The sequence below is a fragment of the Hyperolius riggenbachi genome, chromosome 7, assembly GCF_040937935.1.
Source record: "Hyperolius riggenbachi isolate aHypRig1 chromosome 7, aHypRig1.pri, whole genome shotgun sequence".
In the NCBI taxonomy this organism is placed as follows: domain Eukaryota; kingdom Metazoa; phylum Chordata; class Amphibia; order Anura; family Hyperoliidae; genus Hyperolius; species Hyperolius riggenbachi.
In genome coordinates, this window is record NC_090652.1 from 291292026 (window position 1) to 291317450 (window position 25425).

The following is a 25425-nucleotide window of genomic DNA, read 5'->3' on the forward strand; positions in this document are numbered from 1 at the left end:
TATCATGTCGAATCGACCAGCTTAGTCGATCAAGCAGGATGCAAGATATCGGTCAATCGCACAGGAATCGGCTACTGTTCACATGTCATTCGATCGATTTTTGCATTCAGAGCATGGAGACATAACATTGGTCAGATGGATTAGGGAAGATAAATCACATAGGAATCGCTTGTAATGTGTGGGTCACTAATCAATTGACTTTTGATCAACTATACTGAAGTCGATTCCATAATAAAGTTGATCACTTTGTTGATTGAATCAGAATCGCTATGTGTATGGCTACCTTTAGGAGTTTGAGCACTAGGACAATCTTGTTTGTGGTGCATAAAGGCTCATACACATGTCCAACTTAATGCACAACCAACCGCACAACATGACCAATCATAGAACAAGTTGTTTACATGACAAATATGTACACACACGCCAACCAACTAAACAACCAACTCACTTATATACTATGCATGTAAGCTAATTGACATACTCCACAACATGTCCGCATTCAAAAACAAGTTGTTCAAAAGTTATTCTGCAGGATAGTTGGGCCGGTTGATCCACCGGTTGGAACTGGCACACAACCTGTTATCAGTTAGCCGTCTTGTTGTTTGCCAGCCATACACACACCCAACTGTCTTCAAACAGACCAAGTTTACAAGATGGTTGGGCAGATTGTTTGGACGTGTGTACGAGCCTTAAGGCCCATACACACGGCCGCTTTTTACGAACGACGGGTCATTTGAACGTGTCATGAGACTGTCGTTCTCATGATAAGAGTGAGTTTGAGCGATCCGCCAGGCAGATCGCTCAAACTCACCCTTATCACGCGAACGACTGTCTGTACACATGCCCGATTTAGCGGGCGAACGACTGAACGACGGGGCGTTCAAACGACCCGTCGTTCACGAAAATCCAACGTGTGTATGGGCCTTTACTATTATTTGTCAGATTACACGTGGGAGTTGGATGATGATTTTCATATTCAGCTTGCATGTAAAGTCCCGTACAAACGTGTGACTGATGTCGCCCAACACGGTTCAAGACCTTATCCCTAACGTTTTAAAATGTAATGCAGACGTGAGCTCAGCTGTAGAGCTGGCGACGCATTCTGTTGCTTTGCGGGGAGGTGGAGGGACGATGGAGCGGCGCAGACGAGAGGTCACGCTGCGGGCAGGGTGAGTGTTGTGCACGCAGGTTTCTGCCGTCACTTGAGCAAGTTGATCCACCTGGCAGGTCACTTGCTGAGCTGCGGTCGCGGGTCATTGGTCACCGTACACACACCGAGTTAATGGCTGAGGGCAGGGGGGGGGGTATGGGTAACAGTAGACCATGCAAGGGATGTAGCTGCAGAGGGGCCCAGAAGCCACAGTGGGGGGGTATTTTCCCTGTCCTGAGAAACTGACAGCTATGGGCACGTAGAGAAAAAGCTTTCTGCTCTCTGCTAAATTGTTCTAATGGCTGCACCTGCTCAGCCACCAATAAGAAATCATACAACGTTTTGCAAAGATTTGTAGACAGTCTCTATTCAGTGTTCAGCAGGGTCTTCTGTATAGTGCTGCTCTACCCCCAGCCTCTCTACCCCTCCCCAAGTGCTGTGTACTGTAGTGATGCTGGAGAAGTCTGCAGAGCCAATTCTGCTTCATCAGAGATGGACAGAGTGAGTGTAATAAGCTGAGGCTGGGAGCACACTCGTCTGTTGGTTTTCTGTATGCGTTTTCTGCACACCATGTGTGTCTATATGTGTGAAAACATGCACGTTTTATCACAGAAGCTAATGTAAGTGATAGAGAAGGATACTGCTTCACTGCTGTCAGTTTTTATCTGCGTGGGGAAAAAAAAGTGTGCACTAGCTAATTGAATAACATTGGTTCTCAGTTTAACTCTGCAGTAAGCGAGTTGGGGGGGCCCATCCAAAGTTTTGCAGGGGGGCCCAGGGATTTCTAGTGATGCCCCTGGCTGAGGCAGTTTTTATCGGCCAACTCAGACGACTTTAATCTAGCATGTGTACAGGGCTTAGTGCTGGGTACACACATTACGTTTTTTTTCGTGCGATTTTGCGACCCGATCGTTTTTTCGGCACAATTCCACACTCGATTCTGTGCTCGATAATCTTATCTTAATTCGTTTTTCTTATCTTTTTCCATTCACCGCTATGAGAAATCGAGCGCGGAAACGATCAGGAGCAATATCGGACATGATGGATTTTATCTATCTGATCCATCTTTTGCACGTAAAATCGTACCGTATGTACCCAGCATTAAGGTCCGTACACACGCCGGACTGGAGGCAACGACGGGCCCGTCGTCACCTCCCGCTGGGTGGGCGTTCCGACGACAGTCCGGCGTGTGTACGCACTGTCGGCGGACTGATACGGCTGTTCGGCGGATCGCTCAGAAACAGCCATATCAGTCCGCCGGACTGTCGTTGGAACGCCCACCCAGCGGGAGGTGACGACGGACCTGTCGTTGCCTCCAGTCCGGCGTGTGTACGGACCTTAATGCTGGGTACATACGGTACGATTTTCCGTGCAAAAGATGGATCAGATAGATAAAATCCATCATGTCCGATATTGCTCCTGATCGTTTCCGCGCTCGATTTCTCATAGCGGTGAATGGAAAAAGATAAGAAAAACGAATTAAGATAAGATTATCGAGCACAGAATCGAGTGTGGAATTGTGCCGAAAAAACGATCGGGTCGCAAAATCGCACGAAAAAAAACGTAATGTGTGTACCCAGCATTAAGCCCTGTACACATGCTAGATTAAAGTCGTTGCCTCCAGTCCGGCGTGTGTACGGATCTTTAACCTCTGCATAGGTTTCAGGTAGTCAGATAGTGTTCAGCCCATCTAGTTACCACTGAATACCTGTGAATAGGCTGATCCAATTTATGTTTGGAGAAGATGCTAAAAGTGATAGTTATTTAAACTGATTATGTGCAGACAGGATAATTGTATTACCTCTCTGCTGTACCGGCCTACATGCCCCAGCCCAGGCAGTGTGTGCTTGCAGAGATCTGAGAAGTAATTGGCAGTGCTCTGTATGTCACTCTAATCTAATGAGTACAAAGATAACTATAGGGCAGGTTCACAGGGACAGTTTCACTGTCATTTTTGTGGAGGTCGTTTTCCTTTTTTACAGGACTGCACTTTACCAACAGTACGTGCGGTTGTTATCGTTTGTGCGATCGCCGCATTCGCGCACCCCTGGTTGCTGGAACCGCCATCCTTTCCAGACGTGGCATAGCATCTAGGACCACAATCACCCTCTGATCAATTCTGATCTGGGAGAGATCTGTTGGCTTCCCATACACCACGGGAGGATTCCTGAGCAATTTCAGGATGAAATCTCTTGGGAATCGTGCTTGTGACCCTGCATCCGCTGCCTCGCCGCCCCCACATGTAAAATGTTCTACCCCAGTGCCTGGTGCAGTATACTGTGCCTGTCCATCGCTGGCTCTGTCTACATACACGCGCCACACGTGGATGCCGGGAAGCCTGGCATATATGTGGGTGCGTTTGACGTCACGCACGCACCCACATTAACCACGCGGGACATGTGTATGCAGATGGAGCCAGCGACGGACAGTTAAAGTATATTATCATCTAGTATTTATACAGAACTGAAATCTTCCACAGCGCTGTACAAAGTATATGATCTTATCACTTAACTGTCCCTCCGAGGAGCTCACAATCTAATCCCTACCACAGTCATATCGGATAAAAATCGGTGATGCCAAGAGCCACATGTATGTATGTATGTATCAGGTAGTATGTATTGTAGTCTAGGGCCAATTCAGGGGAAAGCCAATTAACTTATCTATATGTTTTGGGGATGTAGGAAGAAACTGGAGTGCCTGGAGGAATCCCACGCAGACACGGGGAGAACATACAAACTCCTTGCTGGAGTTCAAAGCGGAGACCCAGCACTGCAAGGCAGAGTGCTAACCACTACACCACCGTTCTGTCCAGGTATACTACATGGGGCAATGGGGGGACATGTTTCATTGGGGGAGACAGTGCTGGGGGCACCATTGTGTTCGTTGCTCGTCCCGATATCGCTCGCCTTTTCCGCCGTGCAACGCATGCTTTTGGCGTCACTGATTTTTATCTGATCCGATTATAATAATCAAACTGGTTGGTCGATCGGCCGCCAAGTCACCTTTAGTTTTGTACTGGTCACAAATCTAGGCTGACATCAATCAACCCTTCCTTCTCCTGCCCACCTGCTTGATGAAAATGAACCTTATTACAAGTAGCAGGTACAGGTCACATAGCTGAACCACTGGATTGTAAAATATTAGGTTCCACTTTGGAAATGAAAGGCCTGCCAGGAGCATTCACTGTTCTTATAGGTATGTAGATACACACCTTAGCACCATTGTTCTGGTGCGGGCGGAATATGTACTGTAGTAGTGGAGTAGTGTTGCTCATTACTATTCATAGACAGAGAACCTTTAGCATAGCAATGCCCTGCTGATAATGCAAAATCCTTGCCCAAATTACCATGAGAATGTGGAGGTCAGAGGAGGGAGATACAATATTTACTGAACATCCCAAGAGCAGGCCCCTCAAAAAGTAAAGGGGCCCATACACTGAGCCGATTAGCAGCCGATCGATCGGCTCCTTACTGCGCACACGCAAGTGCATAAGGGAGGGCGCTCGCGCCTGCACAGTATGGAGTGGCTCGTCTTCGGGAGCACCCGGGTTCCCGAAGACTTCTGAAGCCTCTCTTTGGCGACGGAGACAACAGTATTTAAACAAATTGGTTGAATACTGCTACCGGGAAGCCAGCGCTGCCATGGGGACCGGGAGAGGAGCGAGAAGGCTCTAGAGCAGGGCTGCCCAATAGGTCGATCGCGATCTACCGGTAGATCGCGACCGCCTTCTCGATAGATCGCAGCCTCTCGATGTTGCGGCCGGCAGCTTATCATGTTTAGCTGCTGGCCAATGGCCAATAAGGATGCAGGGGAGGAGAGGCGGCGAGGAGAGAGGAGAGACGCCGCTACGTCATGGCTGGGGGCGGCAGCGGGCAACGTGCGACGTGTGTGCTTGTAACGTGCCCGGCGCCGCCCCCATCCATGACGTAGCAGCCGCGCCGCCTCTCTCCTCCCTCTCTCCTCGCCGCCTCTCCTCCCCTGCATCCTTATTGGCCAGCGGCCTTAGCCCGCCAGAGTGTTCCAGGAGTCCAGGACCCTCAGCCTTCAGATTGAGGTAGCCACTACCTCCTATACTGACACATATACATGGCTATCCTACGCTGCAGGCACATATACCTGGCTATCCTACGCTGCAGGCACATATACCTAGCTATCCTATGCTGCAGGCACATATACCTGGCTATCCTACGCTGCAGGCACATATACCTGGCTATCCTACGCTGCAGGCACATATACCTGGCTGTCCTACGCTGCAGGCACATATACCTGGCTAACCTACAGTGCAGGCACATATACCTGGCTATCCTACGCTGCAGGCACAAATACCTGGCTATCCTACGCTGCAGGCACATATACCTGGCTATCCTACGCTGCAGGCACATATACCTGGCTATCCTACGCTGCAGGCACATATACCTGGCTATCCTACGCTGCAGGCACATATACCTGGCTATCCTACGCTGCAGGCACATATACCTGGCTATCCTACGCTGCAGGCACATATACCTGGCTATCCTACGCTGCAGGCACATATACCTGGCTATCCTACGCTGCAGGCACATATACCTGGCTATCCTACGCTGCAGGCACATATACCTGGCTAACCTACGCTGCAGGCACATATACCTGGCTAACCTACGCTGCAGGCATATATACCTGGCTATCCTACGCTGCAGGCACATATACCTGGCTAACCTACGCTGCAGGCACATATACCTGGCTAACCTACGCTGCAGGCATATATAACTGGCTAACCTACGCTGCAGGCATATATACCTGGCTAACCTACGCTGCAGGCACATACACCTGGCTAACCTACGCTGCAGGCACATATACCTGGCTAATCTACGCTGCAGGCATATATAACTGGCTAACCTACGCTGGAGGCACATATACCTGGCTAACCTACGCTGCAGGCATATATAACTGGCTAACCTACGCTGCATGCATATATACCTGGCTAACCTACGCTGCAGGCACATATACCTGGCTATCCTACGCTGCAGGCACATATACCTGGCTAACCTACAGTGCAGGCACATATACCTGGCTAACCTACAGTGCAGGCACATATACCTGGCTAACCTACAGTGCAGGCACATATACCTGGCTAACCTACAGTGCAGGCACATATACCTGGCTAACCTACGCTGCAGGCACATATACCTGGCTAACCTACGCTGCAGGCACATATACCTGGCTATCCTACGCTGCAGGCACATATACCTTGCTATCCTACGCTGCAGGCACATATACCTGGCTAACCTACGCTGCAGGCACATATACCTGGCTAACCTACGCTGCAGACACATATACCTGGCTAACCTACGCTGCAGACACATATACCTGGCTAACCTACGCTGCAGGCATATATACCTGGCTAACCTACGCTGCAGGCACATATACCTGGCTAACCTACGCTGCAGACACATATACCTGGCTAACCTACGCTGCAGGCACATATACCTGGCTATCCTACGCTGCAGGCACATATACCTGGCTATCCTACGCTGCAGGCACATATACCTGGCTAACCTACGCTGCAGGCACATATACCTGGCTAACCTACGCTGCAGGCACATATACCTGGCTAACCTACGCTGCAGGCACATATACCTGGCTAACCTACGCTGCAGGCACATATACCTGACTATCCTACGCTGCAGGCACATATATCTGGCTAACCTACGCTGCAGACACATATACCTGGCTAACCTACGCTGCAGGCACATATACCTGGCTAACCTACGCTGCAGGCACATATACCTGGCTAACCTACGCTGCAGGCACATATACCTGGCTATCCTACGCTGCAGGCACATATACCTGGCTAACCTACAGTGCAGGCACATATACCTGGCTAACCTACGCTGCAGGCACATATACCTGGCTAACCTACGCTGCAGGCACATATACCTGGCTAACCTACGCTGCAGGCACATATACCTGGCTAACCTACGCTGCAGGCACATATAACTGGCTAACCTACGCTGCAGGCACATATACCTGGCTAACCTACGCTGCAGGCACATATACCTGGCTAACCTACGCTGCAGGCACATAAACCTGGCTAACCTACGCTGCAGGCACATATACCTGGCTAACCTACGCTGCAGGCACATATACCTGGCTAACCTACGCTGCAGGCACATACACCTGGCTAACCTACAGTGCAGGCACATATACCTGGCTAACCTACGCTTCAGGCACATATACCTGGCTAACCTACGCTGCAGGCACATATACCTGGCTAACCTACGCTGCAGGCATATATACCTGGCTAACCTACGCTGCAGGCACATATACCTGGCTAACCTACGCTGCAGACACATATACCTGGCTAACCTACGCTGCAGGCACATATACCTGGCTAACCTACGCTGCAGGCACATATACCTGACTATCCTACGCTGCAGGCACATATACCTGGCTAACCTACGCTGCAGGCACATATACCTGGCTAACCTACACTGCAGGCACATATACCTGGCTAACCTACGCTGCAGGCACATATACCTGGCTAACCTATGCTGCAGGCACATATACCTGACTATCCTACGCTGCAGGCACATATACCTGGCTAACCTACAGTGCAGGCACATATACCTGGCTAACCTACGCTGCAGGCACATATACCTGGCTATCCTACGCTGCAGGCACATATACCTGGCTATCCTACGCTGCAGGCACATATACCTGGCTAACCTACGCTGCAGGCACATATACCTGGCTAACCTACGCTGCAGGCACATATACCTGGCTAACCTATGCTGCAGGCACATATACCTGGCTATCCTACGCTGCAGGCACATATGCCTGGCTAACCTACGCTGCAGGCACATATACCTGGCTATCCTACGCTGCAGGCACATATACCTGGCTATCCTACGCTGCAGGCACATATACCTGGCTATCCTACGCTGCAGGCACATATACCTGGCTATCCTACGCTGCAGGCACATATACCTGGCTAATATACAGTGCAGGCACATATACCTGGCTAACCTATGCTGCAGGCACATATACCTGGCTATCCTACGCTGCAGGCACATATACCTGGCTATCCTACGCTGCAGGCACATATACCTGGCTATCCTACGCTGCAGGCACATATACCTGGCTATCCTACGCTGCAGGCACATATACCTGGCTATCCTACGCTGCAGGCACATATACCTGGCTATCCTACGCTGCAGGCACATATACCTGGCTAACCTACAGTGCAGGCACATATACCTGGCTATCCTACGCTGCAGGCACATATACCTGGCTATCCTACGCTGCAGGCACATATACCTGGCTAACCTACGCTGCAGGCACATATACCTGGCTATCCTACGCTGCAGGCACATATACCTGGCTATCCTACGCTGCAGGCACATATACCTGGCTATCCTACGCTGCAGGCACATATACCTGGCTATCCTACGCTGCAGGCACATATACCTGGCTATCCTACGCTGCAGGCATATATAACTGGCTAACCTACACTGCAGGCACATATACCTGGCTATCCTACGCTGCAGGCATATATAACTGGCTAACCTACGTTGCAGGCATATATAACTGGCTAACCTACGCTGCAGGCATATATAACTGGCTAACCTTCGCTGCAGGCATATATAACTGGCTAACCTACGTTGCAGGCATATATAACTGGCTAACCTACGTTGCAGGCATATATAACTGGCTAACCTACGCTGCAGGCATATATAACTGGCTAACCTTCGCTGCAGGCATATATAACTGGCTAACCTACGTTGCAGGCATATATAACTGGCTAACCTACGCTGCAGGCATATATAACTGGCTAACCTACGCTGCAGGCATATATAACTGGCTAACCTACGCTGCAGGCACATATACCTGGCTATCCTACGCTGCAGGCACATATACCTGGCTAACCTATGCTGCAGGCACATATACCTGGCTAACCTATACTGCAGGCACATATACCTGGCTAACCTACGCTGCAGGCACATATACCTGGCTAACCTACGCTGCAGGCACATATACCTGGCTATCCTACGCTGCAGGCACATATACCTGGCTAACCTATGCTGCAGGCACATATACCTGGCTAACCTACGCTGCAGGCACATATACCTGGCTAACCTATACTGCAGGCACATATACCTGGCTAACCTACGCTGCAGGCACATATACTCTGAGGGACAGTTAAGTGACATGACTATATATACAGCGCTGTGGGAGATGTTGGCGTTACTTTTTTACTAGAATTTACCATAGTATGACTCATCTATTTGAACAGCTGTAATTTTAAATGTAGTTCCGCATAAGCCATTTGATGAAGCTGGGTTTTCACTTGAGCCGGATCAGTGGGAGGGGACAGTGTAATGTCGGACCACTCCGATGGTCCGGCTCTGTCTGGGGCAGATGTGTTACTCCCATTGGCTATATGGGAGACTGCATCCCTCTTAGGCCTGGAACCCACTACAAAACGCTATCGCTAATCGCAATCGCTAGCGTTTTGTATGAGCGTATTGTAAATGATTTCATGAGCGTTTTTGGTAGCGATTTTAAAAAGTGTACAAATAGAAATAAAAAGTAATGAGTAAAAAGAAAAAACAGATTTCAGCAGTGTGTGACCCCGGGGGGGGGGGGGGGGGGGGGGGGGGGGGGGTTCTGTTGGGAGCATTTGCCTTAGCTACAGCTACAGTTTTCAATTCACTTCAATGACAAATCGAGCGGCAAAACGATTGAACGTTGATCGGACATATTGGAAATGATCTATCGAGCCATCTTATCAGCTCAGAATCGAGCCGTTTATTCCCAGCATTGGATAGCAACTTTTTTCATGTTTTGCTTTTCACCTAAGCATTTCCAGTATGAAGTAGTCAGAATGTGTTGGGCAATCCTGACTCCCATCAGATACCTGTAATTAGATTAAATATTTAGATTTGGGAAAGGTGTTGAAAGGAATGATTGTGTCTAGACTGAATTCACTACTTTACATACAATGTAATCTGAGCACTCCTCCTTGTTGTGCTGATTGTACAGACAGGACCTCTGATAACACTATTGATTATGCTTTGCTGGAGATCTCTGTTGTCCCTTCAGTGAAGATCATCTAATCTCCAAGCTTCAAACCAATTAAATATAGTGCTTATCAGGCCACTAGGACCTACTTACAGGGGTTGGACAAAATAATGGAAACACCTTGAAAATCAACAAAATATATTTTAACCAGTTCACCCCCAAGGATTTTTACCCTAACGGACCAGAGCAATTTTCACCTGTCAGTGCTCCTCCCTTTTATTCCCTAATAACTTTATTACTACTTATCACAAGAAAATGATCTATACCTCATTTTTTCCGCCACCAATTAGGCTTTCTGTGGGTAGTACATTTTGCTAAGAATTTTTTTATTTTAAATGCGTTTTAATGGGAAAAATACAAAAATAATGGAAAAAAATCATTTCTTCTCAGTTTTCAGCCATTATAGTTTAAAATTAAACATTCTCCTTTGGATAAAACCAACACATTTTATTTACCCAGTTGTCTTGATTATTAAACAGTTTAAATTATGTCCCTATCACAATGTACGGCGACAATATATTATTTTGAAGTATAGGTGTTATTTTCCTGTTGTTTTTTTTTTGTTCTGGCCATAATTACAAGCCCCTATGTAATAAATTAAAATTAATTTTCCCTAATAAAATATAGATTAAAAAAGCTGAGTCCCTAAGGCAACTATTTATTGATTTATTTTAAGCTTATTTTTTTTTTAAATGTTTTTTTTTTGGAGGGGGGGGGGAGGGTTGGAAGTGTAATTTTATTAATTTTAACAATAATGTGTATTTATATGTATATGTATGTGTTTGTGTGTGTAATATACTTTTTGGCCACAAGATGGCGCTAGTGAACACTCCGGTTATAGGAAGTGATTTTTTACACTTTATTTAACTGTAACAGTTTCCTGTTTTGTGAATGGAGGTGGCGGCTGTTCGCGGTCACGTCCATTCACTCCAGGCATTGAGATTGGGTAGAGGACCTCGGTCCTCTTCCCCAATCACTAAACACGGGATCCCGACGGAAACGACGGCGGCAGCGGTGTGCACACGTGCGGAGCGGCAGCGGGATCGCGCGACGTATTAAAACGTCATGTTGCCGTTAATAGGCTAAAGCATGACGTTTTAATATGTATGCTTGTCGGTAAATGGTTAATATGGTGTAGGTCCACCTTTTGCGGCAATTACAGCCTCAACTCTCTGAGGTATTGATTCATACAAATTGTGCATTGTTTCCAAAGGAATTCTAGCAGGCTGGAACCCACTAGAGCGATTTTCTGAGTGTTTAGGGAGCGATTCAAACCGCTAGCGATTTCCCTAAACACTCAGCTAATGTCAATGGATGGGCCAAATTCCACTGGAGCGATTGCGATTACCATATCGCAAAGCACAGGACATGCAGCATTTTTAGCGTTAGCGTTTAGCGTTAGCGTTCCTGCAATGTAAAGTATATAAACGCTGGCCTAATCGCTCATCAAATCCTACACACAGCGATTTTGCTAGTGTTTTGAAGTTACTGCACACTGTAAAAAATTCAAATTAAATGAAAGGAACAGAATTAAAAACGCTAATTGCTACACAATCGCGGGCAAAAACCTTACACTTTTTAAAATCGCTACCAAAAGCGTTCATGAAATCATTTACAAAACGCTCATACAAAACGCTAGCGATTGCGATTAGCGATAGCGTTTTGTAGTCGGTTCCAGGCCTAAGAGGGATGCAGTCTCCCATATAGCCTATGGGAGTAACACATCTGCCCCAGACTAGAGCCGGACCATCGGAGCGGTCCGACATTACACTGTCCCCTCCCACTGATCCGGCTCAAGTGAAAACCCAGCTTCATCAAATGGCTTATGCGGAACTACATTTAAAATTACAGCTGTTCAAATAGATGAGTCATACTATGGTAAATTCTAGTAAAAAAGTAACGCCAACATCTCCCACAGCGCTGTACAGAGTATATAGTGTGTTGTCACTTAACGGTCCCTCAGAGGGGCTCACAATCTAATCCCTACCATAGTCATATGGCAATTCATGTATCTAGGTTTTGGAAGGAAACCGGAGTGCCCAGAGGAAACCCACACAGACACAGGGAGAACATACAAACTGCATGCAGATAGTGCCCTGGCTGGGATTCAAACTGGAGACCCAGCGCTGCAAGCTGAGAGTGCTAACCACTATGCCACCGTGCTGTCCAGTGCAGACCACATTAAAAATGTGCAGGAACAAAAATAGGTACACTAGATGACTCTATGGGCCTGATTCAGTAAACGGTGCTAACCCGCAGGGCCGGCGCTACCATAGAGGCAAAGGAGGCAGCTGCCCCAGGGCCCCAGAGCTTGTAGGGGCCCCCAGTGGCTACAAGAGGAAAACAAAATTTTTCAAATCGACCTTATAGTTTTTTAAGAAAATCGATTTTAAAGTTTCAAAGGAAAAAAAATACACATTTAAAAACCAGCCGACTTTAATGGTAAATAGCAAATACACCTTAAATTCTAGAAACCCTAAATGTGCAGGATGAGATCATTAGGAATAAGAGGAAAAAACAATTTTTCAAAAAGACCTTATAGTTTTTGAGAAAATCGATTTTAAAGTTTCGAAAGAAAAAAGTATACTTTTAAATGCGGTAAATGTCACTTTTAGTACCTAACGGTAGTGTAATTTTACATGTATCGAAAGAGCAATACATTTCCTGACGGGGTTTCCAGGGGGTCCATACGCAGCCGCAGCGCTTTGGCCAGGGATCGCTATACAGCCGCAATATGGCTGTATGAAGATCCCTGGCATTTTTTTCCTATTTTCCCAATTTTTTTTGTGTGGGTGTGGGAATTTTTTTTTTTTAAATTTTGCGGGGTCCCCCCTCCTGAAACTTTTTAACCCCTTGTCCCCCATGCAGGCTGGGATAGCCAGAATGTGGAGCTCCGACCGATTGGGGCTTCAAACCCTGACTATACCAGCTGCAAAAAAGGTCCCTTAATGCCAATTTTTGCTCCGGGTATCTGTTGGGGGGGCCCCCCAGGTTTATTTTGCCCTGGGGCCCCATTGTTGCTTAAAGCGGCCCTGCTAACCCGGTTAGCATGCCTAAAGACTTTAGGCGTGATAAGTAGGGTGCTAACTGGGTTAGCACCGTTTTCTAAAATAACCCCGCGCGCAAAGTCTGACGCGCAAACGTGCGTTGCGCGGGGCAACGTTGCCTTGCGGTGCGACAATAACGATGCACCCAATGCGCCTATAAGGATGCATGGGGTGCGACCTTAACGGCGCACTATGCGCGCTAAGTTTTGCGCGTGGGACTTTGCGCGCGAGTGCTCATTATCACGTGAACACTGAGTTTAGGCGTGATAATGGCCTTTTCAGGAGCGGGCTAAAAGTTAGCACCGCTTTGTGAATCAGGCCCTATATATCAGCAGCATCTCATAAAACTCGTATTTGTTAGAACACTGAGCTGATATATTACAGTGGCTCTTTCAGGGATGTGTTATGTTAATCCTCTCCTCACTCATGATCATTACTAGCAAGAGCTTCAGCCATCAGGCCAGCTTTGCTGAATCGTGTAATGCTAGCTACACACCATACAATTTTCTGGCAGATTTAAGTGCCAGATCATTTATTTCCAACATGTCCGATCTGAATTACGATTGATTTTTCAACCTTTTTTTAATCGTTTTTTTTATTATTTTTTAAATCAATTTTCATAGAACTGATTTTAAAATCGATAAAAAGAAGATGGAAAAAAACAATTACTTTCGCCTCCTGGACGTAGAAGCTACGTCCAGGAGGCCATGTGCGCTCCCGAGTGCTCCCGCGACCGATCGCACGCGTGCACGCGTGCTCCCGGACGTGGATTGTTAGCCCAGGAATCAATGAATCGGGCTATGGTGCCCGATTACTGATTCCTCTCCCCCGCAGAAAAAAAGCACCAGCTTCTCTCGGAAGCTTCGCTTTTTCTGCCCCCTACGTCCCTCTAAGCATACATGTTACGCTTAGAGTGACGTCATGTAAATAAACCTAAGGTTGCCATCTTGTGGCCAAAAAGTAAAACTACATCTACATAGAAAAATAAAATAAACATATTTACATTAAAAAAATTACTTTTTACATCCCACCCTCCCAAAAATACCCAAATAAAATGTTTAATAATAATAATAATAAAAAACATTACAATAAAAAAAAAGCATATAAATATTTACCTAAGGGTCTAAACTTTTTAAATATCTATGTAAAGATGAAATATTTCTATATTTTTTTTTATTAGAAGCTTGTAAAAAGTGATGGATGCAAAACGGAAAAAATTCCAAATAAAATATTGTCGGCATACATTGTGATAGGGACATCATTTAAACGGTGTAATAACCGGGACAAATGGGCAAATACAATACGTCGGTTTTAATTATGGAGGCATGTATTATTTTAAAACTATAATGGACGAAAACTGAGAAATAATGAATTTTTTCAGTTTTTTTTCTTATTCTTTCTGTTATAATGCATTTGCAGTAAGGTAGCTCTTAGCAAAATGTACCACCCAAAGAAAGCCTAATTGGTGGCGGAAAAAACAAGATATAGATCAGTTCATTGTGATAAGTAATGATAAAGTTATAGGCTAAAGAATGGGAGGTGAACATTGCTCGGATGCATAAGCTGAAAACGACTGAGGGCTGAATCGGTTAAAAAAAAGATCGGAAAATCAAACAATTGATCGAAATTCAGATTGGGCATGTTGGATTTAATCGATCTGGCAGGGAAATTTACCAGAAAATTGTATGGTGTGTAATTTTCTGGCAGATTTACCAGCCAGATCGATTATTTCCAACATGTCCAATCTGAATTTCGATCGATTTTTCGGTTTTCCGATCTTTTTTATCATTTTTTCGATAGTTTACTTGGATCGATTTTCATAGAACTGAACGAAAATTGATCGATCGGGATTCGATTCAATAGTGTGGTCGAATGTCATTGCAAAACAATGGCAAATCAATCACACTACCGATTGAATCGAATCCCGATCAGACATGTCAGATTGAATCGAATTGATGAATCGAATCGCACAAAAAATTGTATGGTGTAGATGGGGCTTAAGAGGTTTTCTTATGTCTCCGAGGACTCCTACTATTACATTTTCCTGAGTTATTTTTAATTTTAACATAATTTTGACCAGCATGCCACAGCCGTCAGCCAGTGGAAGAGTGAGGTGCTTGCCCAATGCTGAACCATTGGATTGTGAAGTACCCTGGCTGGGCTGGAAGAAGGAAAGATCTCCCATTTGTCCTATTAGTATGTAGATAAACACTTTAGCACCTGCTATTGTTCTGTGGGGGTAAAATTGTTGTTGTACATTGTGGTTGTATTTAGCATACGGACAGAGAACTAAACACCCACACATTGCTGAATATAGGAAATTGTTCCTTGTATCAGGTGAATTTAAATCCTTGCTTTGTCCTAACTTTCCAGTCCTGGTTAGCATCAGAATGTGGTGACCAGAGAAGTGAGATGTTTACTGAAGGTCTCAGGCCCAGGGCCGTCAACAACTTGACCTGAACACTAACAGTGCCTATCAGTGGCATCAGGGGCATAACATAGGGGCTGCAGCCTGTGCACGTGTGGGGGCGCCCGGGGCCCCTCTAGGGCCGTTTTGGGGGGGGCGGAGGGGTCGCAGCATGAGGAGAGAGCATGACCACACATCAGTGGAGAGGGGGGACAGTCCCTCCCCTCACCTCGAGCTCTCACCTCAGCGCTCCCCTCCAGCATCTATCAGCGGCAGCAGGCGGCGGGCAGGAACACATACCTTCATGCGTTCTACCGCCGGTGGTTCCTCTCTCTAAGTGTCTGACGCTACTTCCTGTTTAAACAGGAAGTAGCATGAGGCACTTAGAGATCGGACCTCCGCAGTGGATGGAGGTATGTGTTCCTGCCTGCCGCCTGCTGCCGCTGATAGATGCTGGAGGGGAGAGCCAGAGGTGAGGGTGCTGATGTGTGGCCAAGCTCTCCCCTCATGCTGTGTGGCCAAGCCCTTCCCTCTCCCCCCAAAACGGCCCTGAGTGGGTCCGGGAGGGTGTGGGGGGGAGATCCAAACTTTTGCAGGGGGGCGCGGTGATTTCTAGTTACGCCCCTGAGTGTCATAACCTTTTATGTTCACATCCCTTTCCTCCCCTTGGTGCCCAATGACGGCCTTGGGGCCCATCTCACAAGGGTCATAAAACAAGTGTGGCCATCAGGATCTTCACACACATAACAAGCGTAGCCACAAAAACACCTGATCTGAAGGATGGTCCCCGAAACAAGGGAAGTTTAGTAGTTGGGCCCCCCCACAGCTCTGGACCCCCCTCTGATCACAGGGGCTCCTCCCCTCTAGTTATGCCTCTGGTGCCCATACATTTACTGATTTTGGCGGCCGATCAACCAATAGACAGATCTTTCTCAGATAGAATATGATCGGAAAAAGAGATCTGTTGGCCGCCATAAACCGATAAACCGCAGGCAGATTCCTGACTGATTTTAGTATTAAATCTTCAGACAATCAGCCCCGTCGCCTCTGGCCACTGCCCCCCTAGTGTACACCCACCCCCTCCCCCTTTGCCCCTGCATCAATAATTTACCTCTTCTGGCCCTAGGTTCACAATGCATGCGGTGTGCGAACATGGAAGAGAAATCCGGAAATAGTGTTGGGTTGCATGACAGGAAAAGTATTAATGCAAGGCTGCGGGGGGTAGGAAGGGGGGGGGGGGGGGGGGGGTACATGTACACTAGGGGGGGGGCAGCGGTTGTGGCTTTCCATTGCATACATTGTTTGACTATCGCACCCCATTACTGCTGCAAACCCGCTCAAGCATGTCGGGCTAACAGCTTGCAGCATGTTTGATCAATACATTTGCCCGAGATTGGTCACATCGCTGATCAGGCATGCACTTGGCAGCACCAGTTTTCATCCAAATCGAATATAATATTTAAATCAGATGGTCAATGTAGGGCCTACAAACAGGCCCTCAGTTACTGCTACCTGCAATGCTACATGTCTGTATTCCTGGTGTTTAATACGCGTACGTTAAAAAGGGGCGCTGGGAAAAAAGGGCGCCGGGTTTTTAACGATAAGCATGGATAACGTTTAAAAATGTATTGTACTGTATTTCGTTTAAAATTAATGTTTTATAAAGTTATAAATCATTAAATAATGTGCATTAAATCGGCAATTGTAAAAACGTTAATCTTTCGTTTAAATAGTGAAACGTATAATAACGTTTAAAAAAAAAATTACTAAGTAACCCTCCCTGTACCTACCCCTAACCCCTAGACCCCCCTGTTGATGCCTAAACCTAAGACCCCCCCTGTTGGTGCCTAAGTAACCCTCCCTGTACCTACCCCTAACCCCTAGACCCCCCTGTTAGTGCCTAAACCTAAGACCCCCCTGTTGGTGCCTAAACCTAAGACCCCCCTGTTAGTGCCTAAACCTAAGACCCCCCTGTTGGTGCCTAAACCTAAGACCCCCCTGTTGGTGCCTAAACCTAAGACCTCCCTGTTGGTGCCTAAACCTAAGACCCCCCTTTTGGTGCCTAAACCTAAGACCCCCTGTTGGTGCCTAAACCTAAGACCCCCCTGTCGGTGCCTAAACCTAAGACCCCCCTGTTGGTGCCTAAACCTAAGACCCCCCTGTTGGTTTTTTCGTTTAAAAATAATGTAAAAAAAAAAAAAAAAGTACTGTTTTTCGTTTAAAAATAATGTTTTAAAAAAAATATTGTACTGTTTTTCGTTTAAAAATAAAATTTAAAAATGTATAAATCATTAAATAATGTGTAATCATGAGAAACAGTAATAAAACATTAAGTCTCCGGGCGCCGCTTTTAAAACGTTATTTTTCTCCGGCGCCCTTTTTTCCTATCGGGCGCCCATTAAACAATATTTATTATAGGAGTGAATGGCGGCGCCCGATTTGTCCACTAGCCTCAGGTGCCCGAATTTACTGTTACCGTTTAATACAGCCTTTAAAACACTTGAACAATCGGATTGGCTTGGAAAATAGTTATGCGTATGTATAACTTGAATCAACCCCATTGTACTTAGAGGACACCTGAAGCGAAAATAAACTAATGAAATAAACGATTGTATCTATCTTTCTTCTCCTAAAAATGACTTTTTAAATTATTCCACAGTTTTATTTTATGTTTAAATCTACTTTTTAAGTTTTAATTGTTTTATTGTTTTTGCTCAATGACACATCCATTGAAGTATGCCAGAGCTAAAAATGTATGAACTATTGATCCTTTTTATCTCTTTCCTGCTCTCAGGAGCCAATTTCTGCTAGGGAAGTGTTTTATAGTTGGAATTTCTTATCAGTGAGGGTCACACTGTAGTCACTTCCTGTCTGAGTCAGTACTGAGTCAGCCACTTACATACCTGATATTTAACTCTTTCAGGCAGAGAGAGAAAAAAAGGAACACAGCATAGTTATTTGTGTGCCAGGCGCTGTACATACCCATGTCTATCTCATCATGTTACATGTCACCTCGGGTATCCTTTAGGCAGTCTGTCTATAAGTAAGGGTGGTTATACATCTACTGATTTTGGCAGCCCGAACAGCCATCCTATTTGATAATTTTACCAAATTGGATGAAAATTGCTGCAGCAACAAGGATGCTCGATCGATGATTCCATTGATTTTGGCCCAATATCTGTCAAATGTGCCAATCGGACATGCTGGAAAGATCTCGGTCACAAATGCGCAATCGCGTGTGCGTCGGTAGCAGCCTTGATACCATAATGACCGCGGTGGCATACGTGGTGGCTCTGTGTGATGGAGACACCTGGAGTTGCGGCAGCTGGACAGGTGCAATTTACCATGCGTGGGCACTGGAGGGGCGGACAACACATTTACTTGGAGGGTGGGGGGGGTCAGCCAGGCGGACGAAATAGGCGTCATCGTGAGGCAGATTCCTGATAGATTTCAGGCTTGCATAAGGGGTCCATACTCTGGTCGATTTCAGCCATCGATCAATCGATTCTATAGAAATTGATTCTTTCAAATCTATCGATCAATTTGTGGCCGATTTTGATGGATTTGATATATCTGACAGGATGGAAGATCTAGGTCGATCTGCTGCTGGTAGCAGATCCATGGCCCATAGAGTTGCATTGGATCTAAAGCCCCATCTACACCATACAATTTTTTGTGCGATTCAATTTGATTCATCGATTCAATTCAATCTGACATGTCCGATCGGGATTCGATTCAATTTGCCATTGTTTTGCAATGGCAAATCAAATCAAATCGAATCCCCATCGGACATGTCAGATTGAATCGAATCGATTAATCGAATCGCACAAAAAATTGTATGGTGTAGATGGGGCTTTATGGTCCATTAATGCATTTAGATAGATCTCCAATAAATTTCATTCTGAAATCTATTGGAAATCTGTTCCTAGTGTGTGGCACACATCAGATTCCTGTCAGATTCGACTTGACAGGCACCTAACAGAAATCTATCTGATGGTCGAATCTGCTGCAAATCTATAAAGGTGGCCATACACTGGTCGATTTGTCATCAGATCAACCAACAGATAGATCCCTCTCTGATCGAATCTGATCAGAGAGGGATCGTATGGCTGCCTTTACTGCAAACAGATTGTGAATCGATTTCAGCATGAAACCGATCACAATCTGTGGTGGTGGTGGTGCTGCTGCCGCTGCCCCCCCCCCCCCCCCCCGCATGCCTGCATACATTACCTGCTCCGCCGGCGCGACTCCCCTGGTCTCCGCTGTCTTCTCCACTCTGGTCTGGTCTCCGGGTCCGGCAGGCTTCACTTATTCCTGTCTGGGGGAAGTTTAAACAGTAGAGCGCCCTCTACTGTTTAAACCTCCTGCCGGGACAGGAAGAAGTGAAGCCTGCTGGACCCGGAGACCAGCGCGGAGAAGAAGACAGCGGAGACCAGGGGAGTCGCGCCGGCGGAGCAGGTAATGTATTGCAGCTGTATTGCGTAGGTCGTCGGGCATTCGAACGCCGCTATCGACGCACTCCCGACCCGCCGACGATCGAGAATAATCTTCCGCACGGACGGAACGACGGGAATCGATGGGAACGATTGATTTCGGATGGAAATCGATCATTCTGTCAGTGTTTGTGCAACGATTTCACAGCAGATTCGATCACAGTGATCGAATCTGCTGTATATCGGCGGCAAAATCGTTAGGCGTAAGGGCCTCTTAAGTGTATAGCCACCATAGTGTCTGTACAGTGCTCCACCCTGAACTGTCACCTGAAGTATCCAGAACAACCCCAGATGTCGTTTGCTGAACTTAATCTAATTTTAGAGAAAAGATATCTAAGTGATAATTACTTTAAGTGATTGTGTCTAGTTTCAGTTGCTAATTATATGAAGCTTAATCTCATCACTTTACAAACCAATCACAAGAAGATCCCTTTAGCAGCAGAAGTAGAAGCCAATCAGAGCTGCCCTGCCAAGCTTTCAGCTTTAATTCACTCATTTCCTGTGTTTGGCTGCTGGGCTTTGTTGTATGAAATAATAGTGTTAATCATGATCAGACAACATAATGCTGCTGGAATAACCTCCTCAATCAACATCCACTTCAGGGGAATTTGCAGTATGACAACACAAGCAGCTGCTTCCCTGTGGTATGGCGAAACAGGCGAGTCGATATTGTATATCGAGAATAGTTTGTTGTTCGCTTTGAGCCAAACACGGTACCCTTATGTCCTGATTCACTGACGCTCTTCCAAGCTACAAAACACTGGAAGCTCCTCTCTGCTTTGTAGTACATACCAGAGTGGTGTTTGGATAATGACATTTGACGCGTACACACGCCGTATTTTTACAAGCGACAGGTCCGTCAGACCCTCCCGCGGAGCGGTCAGTCTGCTGACGGAAGCACGTGTGTACAAGCTGTCGGGTGTCGGCAGACTGATAAGATCCGCACGGCGAATCAGTCAAAAACAGTTTTATCAGTCTGCAGACAGCTACAGACGTGCTACTGTTGGCAGAATGACTGCTACCCGGGAGGGTCTGACGGACCCGTCGCTTGTAAAAATACGGCGTGTGTACGCACCTTTAGCGTTACGTAGATCCAGTGGCATTTTGTGGCTGAAGATTTGTCACCTGCAGAATTCTGCTTGACTTAAAGGGAACCTGAAATCAAAGGGATATGGAGGCTGCCATGTTTATTTCCTTTTAAAGCTAATGTAACCCGGGTTCTTAAAAAAAAAAAAAAAAAAAAGGCAGATACTCACCTAAGGAGGGAAGGCTCCGTCCTAATGAGCCATCCCTCTCCTCTCCCAGTGGCCCGGTGCTGCACTGGCTCCTCCGTTCTCGTCCCATGCCGAGGGGACTTCGGAAGTCTTCGGGAGCCGAGTCCTCCCGAAGTCAGGCGGCGCACACGCGACGCGTCACAGAGGGCGCACGCACGTGTGCAATGTAGATCAGTCCGTCTTCGGGAGCACTCGGGCTTCCGAAGCATTTCCGAAGCCTCCCTTCGGAGCTTCGGAAGCCCGAGTGCTCCCGAAGCTTTAAGCAATACCAGTTGCCTGGCTATCCAGTGCATTTCTGAGGCACGATTGAGCCGTTAGATGGCTCAATTGATCATTTCCGACGTGTCCGATCACCCTGCCGGATTGATTCTGCGCTTGATACCGCGGGCGGGACAATGGAAGAAGATAAGGAAAACGAGCAGAAGATAAGAGAATCGCCCACGGGGACGAGCGGGAATCGATCCGGCGGCATAATCGAGCCGCGAAAACGCACCGTCTATTCCCGGCATAATACTTTTAGCCATACCCCCTAAACAAGCATGCAGCAGATTGGGTGTTTCTGACATTATTGTCAGATCTGACAAGATTAGCTGCATGCTTGTTTCTGGTGTTATTCAGAGTCAGACACTACTGCAGCCACATGGATCAGGAGGCGGGCTGCCAGGCAACTGGTATTGCTTAAAAGGAAATAATTATTGCAGCCTCCATATGTCTCTTGCTTCAGGTTTCCTTGACATAGTTTTCTATACTGAATCTTACATCCAATCTATTTGGATAGATTGTTGAAAATTGTGTGTAGTGTACATCTAGCTTTTATAAAGTGAGTCATACATGTGTCAAGTAGGGCCTGTTGTACCAAGCTGATTGATCTATCCCTAACTAATGCTGCCCACTAATGATAAAATCTTTTTTGTACAACCTTACCAAATGTATGTACTATAAGCAGGGCCGGGCCGCCCATAAGGCAGGGTGAAGTGGGTTTCTCAGGCGGCAAAGTCGAGGGGGGACCCGCCTGGCCGTGGGGGGGGCGCACTGAGCCGAAGGGGGTACGGGCAGTTAGGGGGTATTGGGCACAGTGGCGGGGCGGGGAGTTGGACCCCTCCCTCACATGCGTCCCCCGATCTGTGCTCCCCCTCCAGCTATTAAGCGCAGCAGCATAGTAGGATCAGGCAGCGGGCAGAGATGACTCACCTCTTCAGCATTCCAGCGTGCATTCCACTCTCCTCACTTCCTGCAATGCCGCCCACTGTACTGTAAGTGGGCAGCATTTCAGGAAGTGACAAGAGTGGAACGCACGCTGGGAACATGGAAGAGGCGAGTCATCCCCGCCCACTGCCTGATCATATTACGCTGCTGTGCTTAATAGCTGGAGGGGGAGCGCAGATTGGGGGACCCAGGTGAGTGAGGGGGAGACCGATCCCCTTCCCCACCACTGTGACTTGTAGGCCCCTTCCTGCCTGCTACGCCCTCCAGGGTACCTATTCTGGGGGGTCATTATACTGGCGGGGGAGGGGGGCGGTGGTGGCATCTCAGAAGTTTTTCTCAGGCGGCAAAAAGTCTACAACCGGCCCTGAGTATAAGGGTAAATTGAATGGATATTTTAGGCAGTCTCTTACATTACATACAAATAGTAAGATTGGACAAAAAAGATTGGATCGTTAGTAGACGGCTTTATGGTAAACTGAGTGAATATACTTTGAATGGATGTTTCCAGCATTTGTACATAGCTTAAATGTGTACAATAAGCATACAATCCCCAAGACAATCAATCGCAGATCGCTCGAGGCCACTAACAGAAGAGAAAGAGCTTACCAGTTCGATTAGATTCATGGAATCAGATTGGTTAGCAGTTTTACTTTGTAATCATAATGATCGAATCGGAAAATCGATTGTCCAAGGGATTGTATCGTTAATGGGCCTATTCCCACTAGTCAAGAATTGCAACCATTTTCCACATGTGATTTTGTAAATCCGAAATCAGGTGTGGCCTAAAAAAAAAATCGGTGCATTGCACAGCTAAAGCCATTCGCCTGCAGTTTTCCTGCAGCACGGTTGCAGCGTCTGATTCGGAAATGGAAACGGCACCCAATGGAAATAGGCCCTTACATAAAGGATGGGGGGCGTTCCACAAATGGGGGTTCATAATAATTAGAATCAGGGAGCATTTCACAAGTCGCCTGGGAATCCCAGAGCATGGGAAAGTGTAACAGGAAACATGTTACTAGCATGAAAGAAAAGAAAGGAGAAACAAAACGTTTTGTTGCCACAGTATTTACTATAAACACATGTAAATGTAACAGAATAGATGTCCTCAGCATTGTTATGGTCATTGAAAGTCTGTTCGGTCTATTCCCAGGAATGACAATGCATTGCCAGCCAAGATCTTGTCCTGTAAAGAGAAAAGTGGAAACAGTTGCACAAATACATAAAAAATTATTAGCAGCAATGTTTATCTGTCTATCTACCAGGGCTGTGGAGTCAGAGTCGTGGAGTCGGAGTCGGAGCAATTTTGGGTGCCTGGAGTCGGAGTTGGGAAAAAATGCACCGACTCCGACTCCTAATGAAATTGTAACTGTAATTAAAATAGAAAATACGATAAAATGTTCTATTTCTCAGATAAGTCATTAAAAATAATGTATATATACAGCATATATACAGTAATAGCTGTGTTCAGTCCACAAAAATGAAATAAACCAATCAAAATTAGTTACTTGTGCTGCTTCAATAAAGCAGTACCCGTATTTTTAAAGTCAGATATACACATCTGATTGTGACTGTATATATGATGTGTACACAGGAATCTCTTATTTATACGAAATAACATCTATGCTGTAAGAATAAAGCCTGATGTGTAGCCGTGTCACTAATAGAGATGGTCAATGAGATGGAAATAATTCTGCATTGATGCTGGTTTATGCAAACGTACGCACTCTCTTTGCTCATGAAATCAAATAAATTGATATGTTGATAAAATTTGGTTTGGTGACTATGAATTAAAGGGTACCTGAGGCGAATTAAAAGAAAAGCTTTATACATACCTGGGGCTTCCTCCAGCTCCCTTCAGGCCATTCGGTCCCTCGCTGTCCTCCTCCGCCACCTGGATCTTCTGCTATGAGTCCAGGTAATTCAGCCAGTCAGAGCAGTCTGGCTACGTGCCGCTTCCACAGCCAGGAGCGTTCTGCATCTGCACATTAGTGCTGCACAAGTGTAGTATGCTCCTGGCGGCGGAGTGTGTGCATGCGCACTACACCAGACTGGCTCAAGTACCTGGACTCATAGCAGAACATCCAGGTGGCGGAGGAGGACAGCGAGGGACTGATTAGCCTGAAGGGAGCTGGAGGAAGCCCCAGGTATGTATAAAACTTTAATTGTATCTGTCTCAGGTTTACTTTGTTACACAGTAGTACTATAGTCTACATATGCTCTCCTCACAGAGCTGCAGGGAATCCACTGATAATGTTGTGCACATTGAACACAGAGGTGTTGTCTATCACCCATAAACCTTGTTCAGATTGTGCATGAAGAATGTGTAATAGAGGAAGAATCTCCTCATTCCCCTGCAGAGTACCTGCACATCATTCTTACATGTACCCACAGTCACATTGCCTAGGGCCTGATAGATGTTCTTTGTTCTGGTCTGTACCTTTTACAAGTACTCTTACCAAGGACTAGTTTTAGCCTAAAGGGAATAAATATAGTAGTCTACATATCCTTCTCACTCCAGTTGTCTTGTAAAATTCCTAAGCGTTGGCAGTTAAGAGACGAATTTCACGTTACATACTGTTAATCAACAAAATTGTAATATGCAAATTAGAGGAGTCGAGGAGTCGGAGTCGGTGGAATCCTAAACTGAGCAGTCGGAGTCGGTGTATTTTTGGACCCACTCCACAGCCCTGCTATCTACTATCAAACATTAGCTCTCCTTAAAGGAATCATCAGGCAACTATATAGGAAATCCGATTTACTTACCTGGGGCTTTCTCCAGCCCCTCGCA

The 25425-nt window shown here is 46.4% G+C and overlaps 1 protein-coding gene and 1 long non-coding RNA gene across 2 annotated transcripts in view; one reads left to right on the forward strand and one right to left on the reverse strand.

Moving 5' to 3' along the window:
* The first annotated feature begins 3837 nt into the window (after nt 1-3837).
* LOC137525112 (uncharacterized) overlaps nt 3838-25425 on the forward strand; it is a 52720-nt gene continuing 31132 nt past the window's right edge. The window contains exon 1 of the long non-coding RNA XR_011022866.1: nt 3838-3962. This is a non-coding gene — a long non-coding RNA (uncharacterized lncRNA). The remainder of the gene's footprint in view (nt 3963-25425) is intronic.
* Nucleotides 23687-25425, reverse strand: part of ACMSD (aminocarboxymuconate semialdehyde decarboxylase) — a 67656-nt gene continuing 65917 nt past the window's right edge. Inside the window, exon 10 of the mRNA XM_068245936.1 lies at nt 23687-23820. Coding sequence (XP_068102037.1) covers nt 23758-23820 — 63 coding nt within the window. The 3' untranslated portion in view covers nt 23687-23757. The remainder of the gene's footprint in view (nt 23821-25425) is intronic.